This window comes from Megachile rotundata, chromosome 5 (assembly GCF_050947335.1).
Source record: "Megachile rotundata isolate GNS110a chromosome 5, iyMegRotu1, whole genome shotgun sequence".
Classification (NCBI taxonomy): domain Eukaryota; kingdom Metazoa; phylum Arthropoda; class Insecta; order Hymenoptera; family Megachilidae; genus Megachile; species Megachile rotundata.
The window spans coordinates 20,827,529-20,847,142 of NC_134987.1; the positions used below are offsets into that span (position 1 = coordinate 20,827,529).

The following is a 19,614-nucleotide window of genomic DNA, read 5'->3' on the forward strand; positions in this document are numbered from 1 at the left end:
CGTAATATAGCAAAGGAATACGACCCAAGATACACGTCAAACATAATAAATGACTAGGATGATACGGAATGAATCTTTCAAACCTGAAAAAAGGAATGTAAATCGCGTTTGACTTCCCTGCACCGATAACTTTTCGTTCAAAAGAACTAAGTTTAACGTGCTCGAATTCTAAATTTCGAAAACTTCAAACTTTATCAATTTTGTTCATTAAGAATTATGAAAGTTCGGCCTTTTTCCTCTCAGGTGCGGAATGGTGTATTTAGAACCAGAAGGCCTAGGTCTCGAACCCATCATCGATTGCTGGTTGAAATCCTTGCCTAAGGTAAATACCAAATATTTTTAACTCAACGTTAACTAATGCAAAGCAATTATAACCTCTATAACTCTTCTCAAGGCAGAAAATAAATTAATTCGCTAACTGATATTAAAGTCCGATGTATATTAAGAAGGAATCAGGAATAGTTTCTGGATATTACTAAAATTTCTCCCATGTTAAAATTATAGGGGATTAAGTACAGAGATATGTGCAATTTCAGAACATGAATGATCACGTTGAAGAAATAGCCCGGCTAACAGGGCATTATCTACTGCCGAGTTTGGAAGTTTTACGCGCTAGTTTGCAAGAAATTGTAAGCACCGTCGACTTGGGAATGGCGAAGTCTTATATAAATCTAATGAACTTCCGAATTGGTCCGATGGCTGGTCGAGACGGGAGACCTCCGCCCAGTGCTCCTTTTCAACAATTAATTCGTAAGGATATACAATTTTAATATTATTCATATACTAATTTCATGAAACGCGGAAATGCAGCATTAGGAGAACATTGCTGGAAAGCGGTAAATGAGATATTTTCACAAACCTTTATATCTTCAAACACGTGTTAGTACAAATTAAAAACGAATGAAATTCGTAACGCGCTTAGCGAGGTGTCGCGTTATACGAAGATTATACTACTAACTTCGACGCGAATTATCTCTACTACTTGTAAGTCAATCGTTCACCTTCGCGTTCCATTCATCGCAATAAAACGAAGCGTCTCGCATATTTGCATGAAATGAAAAGGGACCGTGTAGCGTCGTTCCATAATTCATACCTCGAAACGGGAGTTAGGGTTCCAGTACACGACCAAAATATAAAAAGCTTCGTATCTGAAACATCTTAAGAATAAAGAACAATAAAGAGGCGTAACAGATTATTTTCTTTGGACAAATTGTTGCCAATTATTTTAATAGAAACCTCATAAATCGTTTAAGTTTTTAAAAGATCACTTTGTTCAGAAAGATATATTGATATTATTCTTTTTGATTAATTTTAAGAAGATGGTTGTAACTTTTCTAGCCGACTTGCTTTCACCGTGGGCCGCTTTCGCCACAGTTTGGAGTATCGGGGCGAGTAGCGATTACAACAGTCGTCGTATGTTTAGCGAATGGATCAGAGAAGCGCAAAGAAACCACCAACACTCGTTACCGTTTCCCGAGGATGGTTTGGTATATGATTACAGGTAGCAAATCTTTGTAAATCTTAATTTAATTCACCAAGGAAGATATCATGTCCGTTTCAATACAGGCTCCACGATGGTGGTTTCACCGATATAATCGACACTCCGGAACCGATACCACCGAGATGGTACAAATGGCTGGACGACATTCCATCGATCACTATTACACCCGAAATGAAATTCGCTGGTACACCGAATGATCAAAGGATAAAATAAAATTTTCAATTTTCGTTTTTACTTGTTAAAATGAAATTCAATAACTTTTTCTCGTATTTTTACGGTTCACGCAAACGCAGCTTTAATAGACTATTTGCGCTCGATAATCGATATTTCTTTTCATTCAAATAACTTACTTTGTAAATATCACGTTGTAAATGTCACGTTACAAAAAAAAACTAAAAAATCGTGACAGATATCGAAGTGCCAACAATGGACAGTGTCAGAAGCGCAACTTTAGTTGGATATTTGTTGATCAACAATTCGAACTCGCTGTGCGTCGGTCCAACCGGAAGCGGAAAGACTCTCACCGTGAGCGCAAAGTTGACGAGAAACATGCCGAAAAAATTTATCTGCGATTTCATCACTTTTTCGGCTAGAACCACCGCCAATCAGACACAAGTACGTCGTTGCACCGTTAAAAGAAAGTCGAAACGTTTTCACAGCGCTCAAATGGTTTTTCTTCCAATCGGAAAAAAGGACTTGATCGACGAGAAGCTAACTAAGAGACGCAGGGACGTTTACGGGCCACCGCTGTTGAGGAAGCAAGTTTTTTTTATCGATGATTTGAACATGCCTGCCCTCGATACGTACGGCGCTCAACCTCCCATCGAATTGATTCGTCAGTTTATGGACTTTGAAGGTGCACATTTCAAATATCGATAGATATTCGATAGATATAGAGTAACGATAGATATGAAGTATATTTGATAAATAACACTTGCGACTAATTTGTTAGCGACTACAACGTCAATTCTCGTAAGGCTGGAATGTATTTATCAGTTTGAATGTCACGAGAGTTATGGATCCGAGTTTCAAATTCATGGGAACCTTGCTAATACAGTAGTAGAATGAACTATTGGAGCGGGATGACATAATGGCTGCTATACAGCAGATTCTCGTTATGTCTTCACGTTTTCAACAGATCCGTCGCCGTCAAAGGAACGCTCAGCAGGTTCAGTGGGAGTGGGAAAGCCTTAAATGAAATACCAATTTAACCGAATGAGAGACGTGAACTAGGCATTGCGATGCAATATAATTATCCGCAACGTAATTGTATTATTTTGTAATTACAATTCTACAGAAGCTTGTACCTTGCATTACAACGTGTACAAATACAACGCATAACGGCGCAACGCGCGTTAACATAGTACGCGATAAATAAATATAAATAGTCACGTATTTTCGCTGGATCCGAATAACGAGAGGAAATATTATTTTGGATAGCTCTTATTGATCGAAGTGTCTAGTTTCGCAACGAATGTCCGTTGTCGTTGCAAACGCGTTAATTTAATTCGGAAACTCTCCCACGAGTCTGTGGATAGCGTGATTGATGTAAGTGGAAAATAAATATTTCAGGTTGGTACGATCGGAAGGAGATTGGGTCGTTCAGACGAATCGAAGATGTAAATTTCGTCGGAGCGATGGGACCACCTGGTGGCGGCAGAAATCCGCTCACTGCCAGATTACTACGACATTTTCATTTTATCGCATTCCCGGAAATGGAAGACGATGCCAAGGTAATTCTTGAAACGTATTCATTGATCGGCCGGTAGCTATATCGGGAAGTCGTTAATTACAATTAGGAAACAGGAAACAATTAAGGCCGGAAAGAGGGAGCTCGACAATTTATCTCTGTCTTGTCTGAACGGTGTCAAAACTTCGTTAGAAAAATGTTTCATTTGATTTCTGGTGTTTTCAGCGTCTCGCTGTGTCAACGTGTTTATAATTATACCTGTTAAACATCTCGTACCTGCTACATTTATGAATATGACGAAACAAAACTCGCCGGATTTTATTAATTAAATTAAAGTTCGCTGTATGCGCGTTAAAGTTCGCGAACGTACGTTAATTAAAACGCTAAAAAGCGATGCATTATGCGTAGCATTCGTCAGTGACACCAAGTTGCCAAGTAATGAGATTCGATATTTTATTTTGGAGGTCGTTACGGGTCCCTAGAGATCTTCGACATCTGAAATACGATTCAAACTAAAGAACATAACTCATTTTATTGTTTGTCTCAGGTTTCAACTTGTTACCAATTTGAGAAGGATATAAAAAAGTTCTTTAAACGCGTTCAGGTTCACGAAAAATTTCATCGATATTTTAAAGACGAATGAAAGCAGAAACATTCTGAGAACCTCTAAATTTGTAATAAAATCATTACAACTTAAAATAGCAATTTAAATTTTATAATACAGATTTTATAAAGTAATTCTACCGATAGACTTCATAAAATAATTCTACGGATAGACTTCATAAAATAATTCTACGAATAGACTTCATAAAATAATTGTACCTGTATTCAGCAGTAGAAAAGTAAATAAATAATGCGCCTGACCAGACACGGTTATTTCTACTGTGCCAGTGAACGTGTGAAAGAAAATGCCCGGCAAATTCCAACGGGTCACGAACGTATTTTTGTATACGTTGGTCCAGTTTTATTCCATGGAATCGTTGATCCACGCCCACATGAAATAATTGGATCTCATGAAAAAGATCAACTATGGTCTCCCTCTATGCCTCTGTTTGTCCTTCTCCCCGGTGTTCGCTGCAATTAACCCTCGTAAATCGTACTCATTCGACCCATAACTTATCTTAATCACCTGTTTGACCAATAACGAGCGACCATAACTACACGGTGTACACCCCCTAACCGCAGTGAACCTTTTTTCCGGCCCTCTACCTGTGTGTTTAAAACACAGATCTGACAAGGTCAATTCGAGGGCGGTTTCGCTTTAATCTCGAACATTCTACGCGCGTAGATAAACCTGGTAGACATTTCGAACGTTTTTAAATGTATTTTTAATCGTTTAACCAAATGTTGACTTTCTCTTATGTACATATAAAATAACAAAACCACAAAACAATTTTCGTGTGTATTGTTCTTTACAGTAGACTTGTTACGCTTCGACAATATGTTATTTCATAACAAATTTATCGTACAGCATGTGCTTCAAATATTAGAAATACATTGTCAAAAATTGACAGAAATTGGAGACGTTATATTTTCAAAAATTAATTTGCTCTTGCGTTGCATTTTACAGAGGCACATCTTCGGTACGATTTTGAATTCCTGGTTGTCCAAAACGCCGTTCGGAAACATGTTGGAGACTTTTTTGGGGACAACGTTGAACGTGTACAGCACGATTTGCAAGGAATTATTACCAACTCCGCACAAGTCGCACTATACTTTCAATCTACGCGATCTCAGCAAGGTGTTTCAAGGGATGCTGATGATGAACCCTGCGAAAATCGAGGTTGGTAAAGTTTCCATTAAAATCGGAACACCAGAGTCAGCAAATAAAAACCGCGAAATGTTATTTAATTTGAAAAAATTGTTCGTTTCCAGATATCTGAAACCCTGTTGCGACTGTGGTACCACGAAAATTTAAGAGTATTCTGCGATCGTTTGATCAACGATATTGATAGAACGTGGTTCGACAACCTTTTAAAAAAAACATTGGAAGAACACTATGAATGCGATCCCGAAACTGTTGTTGGTAGTACGATGTTGTTTTATGGCGACTTTAGTGGAACGAGCAAAGAATACGAGCAAATAACCAATATTGGAAAGGTAAACGCCGTAGTTCGATGAAAGTGAACAAAACGACTCGGTTACAATGAGACAACTTACATTAAATACATAATGGGTACGATTCTTCTTTACAACCTTCGTTCGAACGTTCATTTATTTAGATAGAAGAAACATTGAACGAATTCTTGGAGGATTACAACTCTACCACAACATCCCCTATGAAATTGGTTCTCTTTCAAGACGCGATAAATCACGTGTGCAGGATCAATCGAATCTTGCGACAACCGAGAGGAAACGCTCTTCTCTTAGGAATGGGTGGTTCAGGTAAAATTACTCGGATAACGAGTGCATCGCGAGCTGAATTTTCTAGCGGAGATGCAAATGGAAACATAAAATTGATATTTGACTTTTAGGAAGACAAAGTTTGACACGGCTAGCGTCGCACATACAAGACTACACTTGTTTCCAAATAGAACTCAGCGGCGCGTACACCAACAACGACTGGCGCGATGACATCAAACATGCGATGATGAAAGCTGGTGTACAAGGTCACCTAATGGTGTTCCTCTTTTCGGACACGCAGGTACTCGTCATAATATCGCACATTAAACACACTATGTGTTTCCTTTACGTCTACAGAGTGAATCGTTTAACATATGAACATTTATCTCTGAAAGAGAATCCCCTTCGGGATTAATATCCTTTTACACTCGCAAAGCGGTGCGAATCGGTGGTAATCAGAAAGGGTAGTAGGTAAAAGATCATTAATTTTCAAAAATTTGTATACTCTCAGATTATTTCAAGTAAATGTTTTTAGTTTCAAATATTGATTCTTTACATGGTGCTCACACTTTTTTACTAGCTCTCTGGCAAGAGATATGCATCTGCACGCTAATGCGTGACAGTATGATGTAATTTTACTGTATCGCAGACAGAGCTATAACGAAAATGGTATATTCAAGAATAACATGCTTCTAAACTGTTGTTTGCGTAGATAAAAGACGACTCTATGTTGGAGGATTTAAACAGCGTCTTGAATAACGGCGATGTACCGAACATATACCACGTTGATGAGATGGAAAAGATATTTCATTCGATGCGTGGTCAAGTGCAGGAAGCGGGTCTGCAGATCAATAGAAGCAACCTTTTCTCCGCCTATGTAAAGACCGTTCGCAACAATCTGCATGTTGTCATTACGATGAGGTATTTTCGTATTCACCTTGCAATCCTCATTGATTCGTATCTAATGAAAGCTCTACGAATAACAATGACGGCTAACGACGTAGCAATGATATTTGCAAACGATATTTGCAAATGATATTTGCCCTCGAAAAAATATCTAGTATTAAAAAATATGGACTAAAATATGGACTCTGACAACATGACTCGTTTTATGACGTTTGAAAACTGATTTAAATACGACATTCGTGTGAAGTATATTATTTAAAACGTACTTAAATATTAGCATTTTATTCGATCCTTTTAATTTTTATTTCATAACCACACAGCCCGATTGGAGAGGTTTTTCGAGCACGTATCAGGCAATTTCCAGCGTTGGTAAATTGTTGTACGATTGACTGGTTTTGTCCGTGGCCTGAAGCAGCTTTACAGGTTTGTAATAATACTGTGTTGTTGTGTGCGTATATAACTTATTTACAAACAATTAAAAATTTGGAAACTTGTGAATTCAAAAAGTTTGACAATGTAAAAACTCGAAAATTGACAAATTTAAAAATGTAAAGCTATGGAGGACTGAAAATGTGAACAGACTGAGTGGTCATTCTGTTTACATTAATAAGCTAAAAATTTTACAGACTTGCAAACAATAAATTGCAAAATTGTGCTATGATTGGCGGATTAGACTGCTCGATTTTTTGCCCCACCAATTAACGTAGTAATTACAGTATTAAATTTCCTTTTAGCGTAACGTGCTAAAACGCTGACATCCAATTTCACGGGGAGCTGACTTTGACGTTGCAATTTTTTACACCGTTATTTTTCATCTAATTCTTTTTTACGAAAAGCAAGGTTCAGTTTAAAAATTTTACTACGCAAATAGCTGTCGACCTTATCACGAACAATTTCTGCAAAGTCTCAAGAAGGAGCAGTTTCTAGATTCCAAGAAATGTCTGCGCAAGTACAAATGTCGCTCATTATTTACAGAGTGTCGCGATGCGGTTTCTCTCCGACATCAAAGACGAATCGATCAACGAAAGCATACTAAGATCCATCGTGAAATTATGCCAATACATGCAGTCAAGCGTCATCGAAGCGAGTGATCTTTATCTGAAAGTAAAAATACATTCCTTAATTATTTATTTTCTTATTCTAACACCTTTTCACGTAAAATACCAAAAGTTTGCTTTATACAAAGGACATAAGTGTTAACATGTCCGGTGCTACTGGTGCGTATATTGTATTGAATCAATTATTTCGGTAATACCAATTACAGAAAATCGATAACTAACAGTGGAAGATAACAATGGTCGAGTGTCGTTATATCGTTACGCTTTAAATCGCATCACCGCGCTACATATTGTCTATTGAACGACTTCTGTTACTCGAACTTCCACTTCGCGGTATCACGCGTTGCGTTATTACGCATTGTACTCGCACGCATTACATTATCGTTCTGTTAATACACATTATAGCTATGTCATATTACCCAGTTCCGTGTTATCTCTGTCGTAAAAACATGGAAATTTGACCACAGTCTGCGGTCATATGTGGAAAATTGGCTGTTTCGCAAATGACACGTAAAAGCAAAACGAAATTACCGGTGTAATTGCGTTAACATAGTAATAGTACATTATACACGGTGAAATGAGAATGAGAACACGGTGTCATGAATATGTTATGAAAAAATTAATAAAACGCAACGAGTGCGTCAGTAACAACAAAATGATCGATGCGTTTATAAAATCTAAATACATCTTTAGCCATGATAAGGTATAATTTCTGATCTATTCTCTTTTTGTTATCTGTTTTTTCTACACGTGTCGCTTTTCGCAATCAAAATATGATTATTCTACAGGAATTGAATCGTCACAATTACGTTACGCCCACATCGTATTTAGAGCTACTTTCTAACTACGGAGGTCTTCTGAGAAAAAAGAAAACCGAGTTGCGAGCAGCGGAACAACGTCTGTCTACAGGTTTGCAATGAAGTAAACAAATTGTTATAGAATTAAAAAGCGAACAAACACGACATGATGAATCTTCACGTTTAAATACATTTTCAAGTTAAAACTCTGAGCATGTTAACTGAAACAATATTTGAGAGAAAAGGATAGCCTCGAGCAAACACCTAAATGTCGATAATTTTGGAGTAGTAATTCATATATAATATTTGCTCGTTAATTTTCATATATCCTTTCTTAAAAGTATTCCGGTATTTAATTAAATATCCAGGATCGATTATTCTCTTGTATTTAATTACGAAATAAAGCAGCGTTTAATTCAGCAATAACCCCTAGACGGAGAAGTTCGGAACGCGAGGGTTAATCGCGGTAATATTTCAAAGTTAAAAAAAGAACCGAGATACGGGTTCACGATTTTCATTTTAAAACGAATCTTTCCGAATTTCCCAGCGATGGAAATTCACGTACTTTTTTTATCCGTCTACGTAAAATGGATGAAAACCAGATGAGGTGACGACTAATCGGTGAAAACGTGACGGTCCCACGGGTCAAAGGTTAAAGGATCCGATCTAGTAATTTTGCAGACGATAAATTAAGCACAGCTCGTCTGACAGGAGCTCGTGATACGTGACAACCACCGACTATCGATTTTCTTGCCAGTTCGAGTCGTAAATATCGGTCCAAAACCGAGAACAGAGGCATCCACCAAAACCATACGAATATTTAAAATAGACGGAAATTGTTGGTCGATCAATGACAAACCCAACGGAACATTTATATCTTCTATTTTCAGATATCGAATATCACGATATTTATAAATTATTCTTTACTCAAGTGTCAAATATAACAAGTTATATTTCCGGTTACAGTGAAAGACGCTGTATCTACAAAAATTTGTTCATAAGATTGCAACGAAAATTACATAAGTAGAAGTATCTTTTAAGTACTAGCTTTTTATACCTCGTTTAAATTGACGAAATTTTTATCACCGAAAAATCCTTTGATTTTTAATCGCCCCAATACGAAAGTAATTCAATCTCTATGCAATTCTCTTTTGGTTTCCCATTGCCTTCAATAATTCCTGCTATGCCTTTAACCCTTTCATTACGGGTGCCGACTATATACGGCGGCCGCGCGTCGACCTGCGTGTACGGGTGTTATATGTAAATAACTGAATATTCATACAATATACTCATTTTCATGTTTTTCATTCATTTGCATTCATTCATTTTCATTTTTTACAAATTTTCACTTGCATAATACTAATCAAAACATTCTATACAATTTACGTATTTAATTTTTTTGTGTGCAAACAATTTTTCGCTTCATTTCTTATTTTCTGTGATTGCAATTACATTTCGTTACTATCTGAAACATGAATTCACATGCTGCATAGTATGGGTACATCTAAAAATTCAATTAATTTGGTGAACAATAACATTATCGTCCAGCGTATCGTGGTCATTTTTTAAAAACCGTTATTGCTTTTCAGAGTAGTGTATTTCTTTCTAACAAAATCATGCAACAGAGAATTTAATTAAAATTGTGATTTTGATGTTACGACAATTATTATATAGGTTTGGAAAAGTTGGCGAGCGCGGAGGTGGAAGTAAAAAAGATGCAAGAAATGTTGGCTAACATGAAACCGCAACTGGAAAGAGCAGCTGCAGCCACGGCCAGAATGATTGAAAGAATCACCCACGATACCGTCAGTAAATAAACTATAAAATAACAATACCCATTAAAATCACTCTATAAAGTTTCATTAAGATGAGACTTCTTGAAATCGTTAAAATAAATTGCTAGTGCGTCAAGTTTCGATAAAAGATACAAAAAATTGTACGCACTCCGATATAAGTTCGTATCGATGAAAGTTATGAAACTGCGAAACGAACTTATTCAATTTAGCTTGTATAGTGATATTCTTTTCACGCGCCACTTATATTTCTTTCAAATATACCGGTTAAAAATCCGATTAACTTTTGTATAGATCGAGGCAGAAAGAACGAGGTCGGAAGCGAAACAGCAAGAAGCTATAGCGGCAAAACTGAAGGCGGAAAATCAAATGATCAGGGACGAGGCAGAGGCTGATTTAAGTACGTTATTTTTCTACTAATTGCGAGCGAAATAATTATTCCCTTGAATTGATCTTCGATTAAAAAAATTCTACTTTGTGCGTCTTCCAATAAATCTTCTGTCAATCTAAATTTGCTAAAGTGTTTACCAAGTACTCGACGTGAAAGTAACAAAGTTAATTTTTCATTGCAGGCGAAGCACGTCCCATGTTGATTGCCGCTGAAAAGAGCTTAAAGTCTCTGAACAGAAACGACATTACTGAGGTGAAGGCGATGAAAAGACCACCGGTCGGCGTACTTCTGGTTATCGAAGCTATTTGTATCATAAATAACGTGAAACCAATCAAGGTTAGCGAAAAAAGTACTCGAAAATGCTGATAACCGAAGTTTCATGATACTGTAATGTATCGTTAATTAACCGGAGTGTTGGATATTGTGCAAACTTTGAATTTCGCCCTTTAACAAGATGCTACAATAATATTCGCTCATGCTAATTTAATAATTTTCACTGCATGCATAACATCGTACTGTTTTATCCCGAAAGTGAAAATTCAATGAATCCGTTACAACCGAATTAAACATTAAATAAAGCAGGGTAATTCTGGAGATCGTCCATTAAATTATTTCATCACAATCGGTTCCTACAATAAAACGTAGGTATTTATACAATTTATACGGCTCCATCTTTGTAATATGTTATCCGTATGCGGAAATTCGTGAATTACACAAGGGATTTTGAATATTCGTGTCTTTGATCATTTTCAGTGAATTTTGCACGCTACTCCAAATGTTATTACGTCTCATTTTGCATAGGTTGCAGACCAGGGAAGATTTGGCGTTTCGGAACCAAAGCTAGATTACTGGACGCCTGGCAGCCAACTGTTAGCGGATCCAGGCCACTTTTTGTACACAATGGAAAATTACGATAAAGAAAACCTGACGGAGGAGATAATTAATAAACTGAAGGTTTATATCGAAAACCCTGACTTCCACCCGTCAAAGGTACGTATACGTTAGCAACGTAAAGTTAATAATTTCCTTGTACCTTGTAAACGGGTACGAGTTTGACAAGAACTTCGAATCGTTGTAACTTTTAAAGTTGCCTGTTAAACTTTTGAACTTCTGGGAGGAATAAAATATATTAACGTTAAACGCAATAAAATCCGATTTAGTCGACGAACGTTATACGCCAACGAACAATGTTTTTATTTAAAAGAGTGAATTTCGAAAAGATGATTAATGAGCTATTTTAACGTCGCTCACACGCAAGAAGTGCCATAGCTGAGCGTAATTGTGCATTCAGACGGCGTTGTGCATAAATTCATTTACCTATCAATCATGTGCCCGGCAAAAAATCTCCCGTGAATAAACGCGATAACACGTCACAAAAAATCTGTAATATTATAGTTTAATGTTCGTATAAGGCTATTAATAACATCGTAGGAAAAGTTAAGTTACCGTATCGCCACATTTTATATTCTCGGTATATTGCTATGATATATGACATGTGATATTATACTAATAACATATTATCGCGCTTGATAGTGAATTCTTAACATATTATCAAAGTAAAGTAATGTAATACGTGATCATGGCAATACAACGAACGAAAATATAACGCGAAGCAGAATGTAATTATAGAACATAGATCGTAGATCAATTTGGTATTTCTGTTTCAGATCGAGTACGTCTCGAAAGCTTGCTACTCGTTCTGCCTCTGGGTGCACGCGATGTACAACTACTACTTCGTGATGGAAAAAGTAAAACCGAAGATGGAGGCGCTGGCCCAAGCCGAAGAGGCGCTCGCGGAGACGGAAAGAACTTTACTAGCCGCGATACAAAGGCTGCAAGAAGTGGAACAAGGCATCGAGAAGTTACGAAATCTTTTACAAGAAGAGGAAGAAAAAAAGGCAGAACTTGAGAGGCAAAAGCAGCTTTGCGAGGATAGAATGGGGAGAGCCGTGAGACTGATCGACGGTCTGGCTGGTGAACAGATTCGTTGGATCGCCACCGTGGCTGAATTAAATACCTCTTTGCATAACGCCGTTGGTGATATACTGCTGGCTTCCGGTAAACGCTATATTATTTCCAAAAGCGTTCTTTGATAGCAAATTTTGTTAACGTCAGTCTGCCGGGTGCTTTCGTGAATTGCACGATGTTGTCGGAAATAATATATTGGGAATCTTTTGATCGACAGGAGCTATAGCGTATTTGACACCCTTCACGGACAAGTACCGTGAAACCCTGTTAACGTCTTGGCAAGACTTGTTGAAAGAAGTGCCTCACACGCCAGGCAGCGATCCTGTATCGACCCTGGGGGACCAGGTGGAAATAAGAAGATGGCAAATCGAGGGATTACCCAGAGACATGCTGTCCGTGGAGAATGCGGTATTAGCGATGCATTCGCATCGCTGGCCACTTTTTATCGACCCTCAGGCTCAGGCGAACAAATGGATACGTTCTATGGTTAGAGTAAAAGACGCGTTATGTTTATACGACGTCGATTCTCCGACTGATCCTCCAAGTCCTCTACTGTTTTACGATAGAAAATTTTTTTATACGAACGACAAATTGGCTACCATATTTAGAGAGATCTTACGACGCAATCCGAAGCGAATTGAAGTAATAAGAAATTAAATGAATTTTATTATATTTGAACGCAATGAAAACAGCACAAGGAAAGCGGTATATCCATAGCGAAAATGTCGGACAAAGATATCCTTCGCGTACTGGAATCGTGCGTACGATTCGGAAGAGCATGCCTCATAGAGAATGTCGGTCTCGAGTTAGAAGCGGGATTAGACCCTATTCTTCTGCGATCATTGTTCGAGCACGGTGGTCAGTGGTGCATCAAAATCGGCGAAAACATCGTTCCTTACCATCCAGACTTTCGTCTTTTTCTGACTACCAGACTTTCGAATCCTCATTACACGCCGGATATAACTGTGAAAATACTACTGGTGAACTTTGCTCTTACTACTACGTAAGTTTCCAATAAGATGCATTGATACAAATAATTGTTACATGCAAAAGAATTATACAGTAGCGACATGTTAGGCTGAAAGTTGAAATTCTGTAATAGTGCTTTCATAAATATTTCTCACTAGAGACTCTTCGTTGAATCAAATAATGTAGTATTGCCCGCTAGAAAGTGTTGAATTTCTAGCTTCTTGTATTTCAAAACAAGGAAGGAATTTTGGATTAAAACTGCTTGCCTCCTTTTATTCGCTAAAGTGGCTTAGAAGATCAAGTTCTCTCCCTTGTCGTCATTCAAGAACGTCCTGACCTGGAGCAATCCAGAAACGCTTTGATTGTGTCGAACGCTGAAATGAGAAGGGAACTGAAGGATATAGAGGATAGAATTCTCTACAGACTATCGGTGTCGGAAGGCTCTGCTGTCGACGATATAGATCTGATTCTGACTTTAGAGGCGTCCAAAATTAAAAGCGAAGAAATCAAGGTATTTCTCCAGTCTGAATACAATGTGTGATTGTTATTCAGGACAATACATGAATGGATGCATTATAATACGACGCGTTGCGATACTACATACGAGATATTACCACGCGCTGTGATACTATGTGAGATATTACCCCGCGTGGAATTGCAACAGGTTGAGTTACCAGTACGCGGAATTATTATACGGAGTGGAGTTATTGTTATTATGTATGTGGCGATATAACGCGTGAATTGCAAAGTGTAGGGTTACTTATATATCAAAGTACAATGCGTGGAATCATAGCGCGTGAAATTGCAACGCGTGGAATTATAACGCATGAAATTATAACAAGTAGGAATTTAACGCGCAACTGTTCAACGCGTAGCGTTGATATAAATAATTGTGACAATCAGCGTAAATTATTATTAAAATTATCTCCGAAATATAATGTAAAAAAAGAGGGGAGTTTGCAGCTGAAAAGTTTTACTTTTTAAATGTTAGTAATATTTGTAATATAACTGTGTTTTCTGATGTTATGTTTTGACGATTCAAGCACGAGCTGTTGGAAAGCCGTGAAGTGAACTAAACGTATACCAAAAGAGTTATAATCAGCTCGTTAGTAATTAAACTTTATTAGGAAACTTTGTTCGTCAGTTTTCACGACTGAATTAAACGCTTTTTATCCAGCTGAAAATGAAAGAAGCTGAAATTACTCAAGCGGATATCGAGGTAACTCGATCAATGTATATTCCGGTGGCTGTTCGAGGACAGATATTGTTTTTTTGTTTGTCCGATTTGCAATATATTGATACCATGTATCAATATTCTCTCGAATGGTTCGTCGAAATTTTCAACAACAGCGTAATTGCTACAGAGAAGAGCAGTAAGTTAATTATTTTTGTAACCTTATTTTAAATATTGAAAATATTTTCATTCTCGGTGGTAGTGTATCACAAGCGTGTTTTATAATAATATTACTCTTGCACTTTGATACTTTGATACATGAAATGAATAATTATCTAATAATTACACACTTTTTCTCGCTTTCAGGAATATTTTTAAATTAATTAAATAATTAAAAGCACTATTATTCTATTACGAAAAAATCTGATAAATGAATACACGCATGAGAGATTGGAAATCGCGAACAAAATTAATGCCAGTACATTTCTAACTATTCTCTTCTACCGAGAAAATTTTATTAAAACTCCACCGAATTAATCGAATTTTTTCCGACAAAGCTCCAATTTTCCGCTCAAATTACGTCACGCGTATAACGAGACTTCTCTCATGTATGAATTCAAAGCAAACTTTTGAATTGTTCAAGTTCGAGTTAAACCGAATGGAAATTCGGATACTTTACAAGATACGATTTAAAGGAAAGCCCTCAATCGACTCCTAAATTTCTAGACGAAATCGAAGAACGCGTCGAGAATATCAATCGGAAGTTCACCTTCTCGCTGTTCACGAACGTATGCCGGAGCCTCTTCGAACGACACAAATTGCACTTTGCATTCCTCGTTTGCGCCAGAATACAGATGCAGGCGAATTTAATCGATCCTACCGAATGGAGACACTTTCTGGCTGGGCCAGAACCTTATACAGTGAGTTCACGATATTTTCAATGAATTAACGCGTTAAAATTTAAACGAGATCGACAAAATTCTTCGTATCGAGGACAGAAAACAGAGAACAGAAAAAATGTCATGCTTCGAATTCTCGTGTAATAAAACACGCTTAATAAAAAATGAAAGGTATCGTATATCAATGGACCTCGTATAACCCATCCCTATAGCTTTGAAATAAAATGAGAAAGTGAAAAGAGAGGAAGCCTGCGGGTAACATTGCAAAGATTCTCAGACTGGCTGAACGCGTATACAAATAGTGATCCCATTTTACAAATGCCCAAAGTTTCGGTTTACTTCTCGCAGGAGAAACCGAATCCATCTCCCGACTGGATCACGCCGCGTTGCTGGAAAGAAATTCAAGCCCTCGAAAATCTGCCGAAGTTCAACGAGTTCGTGAATTCCTTCGAACAGACGATGCCCCAATTTAAAGCAGTCTTCGACGCTCAAGAGGCGCACCTGTGAGTAATACCGAAACCGCCTGATCGATTCGCTTTGGCCACAAAGAGAATAAAAAAATTGAGGCGAGTAAAGCGATAGTTACAACACAAAGCGAAGCGCGGTAACGTTTTGGTTCCGCACAAAGTAATACGATTACGATCCATCGCACAACTGAATTTTTTTTATTTATTCATGGTTTAACTGAATGTATTTTCGTTTCATACGCAACATGTTTTTCTTTCAAAATGGAAATCGAGCGCAAAATTACCATGAATTCCATTAACAGTCTTTGTAATTTCATTCATTCTGTGGCTCACAGTTCCACGTGTAATTCAACGCACCGTGAGATGCAATATTGAGCGTTGTAATTTAACTGGTTGCAATTCGGCATGTTGCAATTCCATGTGTTTTAATTCACTCGAACGCGAAGCAAATCCACTCGTTTCATTGCGAGTAGTATTACCATACGCTGTATCATCCCTCCGAATTATACATATATAAAAGGGAATTACAGAGCTGTTACATGTAATCGCAAATGCTCGTCTATCGGATTTTAATAAGTATATTTACCCTAATCATAAATCGAAGTTTTATTCATAATTTCCCGGTAAAGTATACACCTTCCTGAACCGTGGCACTCGACATTGGACGACTTTCAAAGAATGCTGGTGTTAAAATGTCTTCGTCCCGACAAAGTGACCAACGCCATGCAGTTTTATCTTGCCAAGTATTTGGGTCGAGAATTCGTCGAACCTCAGACCACCGAACTATCGGCGATTTACAACGAGTCCTCGCCTACGACACCGATCGTTTTCATCTTGTCTACCGGCACGGATCCTGCGGCTGAGGTCTACAAGTTCGCGGACAGACTGAAAATGGCCAACAAATTACACGCTATATCACTTGGACAAGGCCAAGGACCTAGAGCGGAAGCCATGTTAAGATTCGCTTCTGAACACGGTTACTGGTGCTTCTTTCAGGTAATCGAATGAAATAAAATTTGTCAAACTGTTCCACTCAGACTCGTATATCAAAACTCCGCGGTTGGTTAAACAGACGAGCCATTCGCTTTAACGCTGTAACGATATTTTTACAGAATTGTCATTTAGCTCCAAGTTGGATGCCAGATATGGATTCGGTGGTCGAGTCCTTGTCGCGAGCAAAAAACCATCGCGATTTTCGTTTATGGTTAACGTCTGCTCCTTCGCCAGACTTTCCCGTTAGCATACTTCAAAACAGCAGTAAAATGACGATCGAACCGCCGAGAGGTATAAAGGTGCAAGCTTTAAAAAATGAATATTTCACCTTTCATTCTGAAACGAAACTGAAAATCGATACTCATCCTGTCGAGAATTCATCGAACTTTTTTTTATTTTCAATCGACTCGCGCGAAATTGAACGTCGGTGGAACGAAAAATATCATGCTTTTCTTTTTCAGGCAAACATGTTCCGTGCGTATCTGACACAGGTGATCGAAATGATCAACTTCATGCAATCGGGACATCCAAAGGTTACTCAATTCAAGTGGCTCGTGTTCTCCTTGTGTTTATTTCATTCGGTTCTCCTCGAACGGAGGAAGTTTGGTCCTTTAGGTTTCAATATTCCGTACGAGTTTACCGACGGTGATTTGACGATATGTATATCGCAGTTACACATGTTTCTTCTCGAATACGATACCGTACCTTTTAAGGTAAACGCTTCTATGTTTAACCGCTTCATCTAGCAATTTAGTATGCTTTGCGAAGCTATCATTTTACCATGTTATTCGCGAATTATATTTCTACACATTGTAAGCTGCAATTCTGTTCCTCCTGCATCTACGCATTTCCATGCATCGTCATTTCATGTACTGCAACTTTTCGCGTTGTAATTATTTTAATTATAAACTGTAAATGTACTGTACTTCTACGCGTGGAAACTTTCATGTTACTATCCCGTGTGTTGTACTTCTACGCGTTGCAACTCCAGGTGTGGTATCCCCACGCGTTTCAATTTTGCATATTGCATCGGCACACGTCGTAATTCTAAATTCACCTTGAGTATGCCTACGTTTGGTATCGGCGCGCATTATAATAGTCATCATAGAACTTACATCATCTCTCTACGAACTTAAATACAATTTCCAAATGAAGTTATTAATCTCTGAAAGGTGCTCACATACACAGCCGGCCACATCAACTATGGCGGTCGAATAACGGACGACTGGGATCGTCGATGTGTTTTAACTATCCTCGAGGATTTCTACCGGCCCGACGTTCTCTCGCCGGTTTACGTATTCGACGAACAAAAACATTATTACCAAGTACATACATATATTCCGGAATAAATGCATCCTATATGTGGCATGAAATATTTAACATCGTGATCGATATTACGAGCGCTCATGTCAATTTCTTGTTCGTATGATTTCCAGTTGGTGGAAACAGCGACGTACGAGGAGTACCTTGAGTACATAAAAACGTTTCCTTTGAACGACGAGCCGTCGATGTTTGGAATGCACCCAAACGCGGATATAAGCTTCGCGCAAACGGAAACTTACTCCTGCCTTGAAACACTTCTTGCTCTTCAGCCTCGACAGGTCGGAACTGCGGCTGCCAGTGTTGAAGAGGTCACAACCCAATTAGCCTCGGACATGCTGTCGGAGATTCCGCCGACTTTTGATCTCGCAGAGTTGCAAGCGAGGTCATAAGAAATGATCCGACGAATCGTTTTTATATTTTGATGACTTTCAACTATGTTCTATGTTTACTTTGATTGTGGACTCTCGTTATGTTTGCAGTAGACTTTCGTTACAGTGTAACATTTAACTTCTCGTTATATCTGTACTTTTTACGGAAAGCCCTTGTTACATTACGAACGAAACTGTTGACTTTGCACAAAAGCTTCTTCCTACAGTTATAAGAAAGAGAACATTTCAAACCGTTGCTTCTTTTTATGATTAACGCTTGGTTTCTTCTTAATTTTGAGGGAAAGTCATCACTTTCTATTAATTAAAATAATTTCTCTACTGGTTTCGATTTTTAATAAGTAGTCCCTTAATTAGAAGACGGTGCTGATAATAGTATTAATATTTCAGATATCCTGTTTCGTATAACGAGTCATTCAATACCGTATTATTGCAAGAGGGTATAAGATACAATGGTTTGTTGAAGGTAGTGAAATCAACGTTGCAGGATCTGTTGAAGGCTTTAAAGGGTTTAGTTGTAATGTCTGAACAGTTGGAAACTGTAGCCACTAATCTATATAATAACAGGATACCCAAAGTATGGCAGGATAAAGGATATCCTTCCTTGAAACCTCTTGGTAAGCTTACTGTTTCAACATGCATTTATTCGTGTACTAATTTTAACGCAACAATAATACTCGATCCATATTTGTTTAAACAAAACACAGGTTCATGGTTCCTAGACTTGAAGGATCGAATCGCGTTTCTGAAGTCCTGGGAACTGAACGGTATACCTGCAGCGTTTTGGATTTCCGGTTTCTATTTTCCTCAAGCTTTTCTAACCGGCACTTTGCAGAATTTCGCGCGGAAATACGTCGTCTCTATCGACACCATCAACTTCAGTTTCAAGGTAACTTTCGGTAACAGATTCTCTCAAAGGCAAGTTAATTAACTGTATATTAATTATCGATTGACGT

The 19,614-nt window shown here is 38.0% G+C and overlaps 1 protein-coding gene across 1 annotated transcript in view; it reads left to right on the forward strand.

Moving 5' to 3' along the window:
* LOC100874893 (dynein axonemal heavy chain 1) overlaps positions 1-19,614 on the forward strand; it is a 63,390-nt gene that overhangs the window by 39,523 nt on the left and 4,253 nt on the right. The window contains exons 26-58 of the mRNA XM_076531514.1: positions 244-322; positions 537-750; positions 1,339-1,501; positions 1,567-1,685; positions 1,911-2,116; positions 2,195-2,357; positions 3,074-3,234; positions 4,762-4,974; positions 5,067-5,291; positions 5,414-5,576; positions 5,666-5,835; positions 6,247-6,455; positions 6,761-6,863; positions 7,416-7,544; positions 8,287-8,407; positions 9,970-10,100; positions 10,383-10,488; positions 10,661-10,815; positions 11,281-11,469; positions 12,147-12,537; positions 12,665-12,933; positions 13,140-13,450; positions 13,702-13,927; positions 14,594-14,789; positions 15,317-15,510; positions 15,838-15,992; positions 16,586-16,952; positions 17,069-17,248; positions 17,411-17,662; positions 18,122-18,274; positions 18,386-18,654; positions 19,049-19,275; positions 19,366-19,547. Coding sequence (XP_076387629.1) covers positions 244-322; positions 537-750; positions 1,339-1,501; positions 1,567-1,685; positions 1,911-2,116; positions 2,195-2,357; positions 3,074-3,234; positions 4,762-4,974; positions 5,067-5,291; positions 5,414-5,576; positions 5,666-5,835; positions 6,247-6,455; positions 6,761-6,863; positions 7,416-7,544; positions 8,287-8,407; positions 9,970-10,100; positions 10,383-10,488; positions 10,661-10,815; positions 11,281-11,469; positions 12,147-12,537; positions 12,665-12,933; positions 13,140-13,450; positions 13,702-13,927; positions 14,594-14,789; positions 15,317-15,510; positions 15,838-15,992; positions 16,586-16,952; positions 17,069-17,248; positions 17,411-17,662; positions 18,122-18,274; positions 18,386-18,654; positions 19,049-19,275; positions 19,366-19,547 — 6,391 coding nt within the window. The remainder of the gene's footprint in view (positions 1-243; positions 323-536; positions 751-1,338; positions 1,502-1,566; positions 1,686-1,910; positions 2,117-2,194; positions 2,358-3,073; positions 3,235-4,761; positions 4,975-5,066; positions 5,292-5,413; positions 5,577-5,665; positions 5,836-6,246; positions 6,456-6,760; positions 6,864-7,415; positions 7,545-8,286; positions 8,408-9,969; positions 10,101-10,382; positions 10,489-10,660; positions 10,816-11,280; positions 11,470-12,146; positions 12,538-12,664; positions 12,934-13,139; positions 13,451-13,701; positions 13,928-14,593; positions 14,790-15,316; positions 15,511-15,837; positions 15,993-16,585; positions 16,953-17,068; positions 17,249-17,410; positions 17,663-18,121; positions 18,275-18,385; positions 18,655-19,048; positions 19,276-19,365; positions 19,548-19,614) is intronic.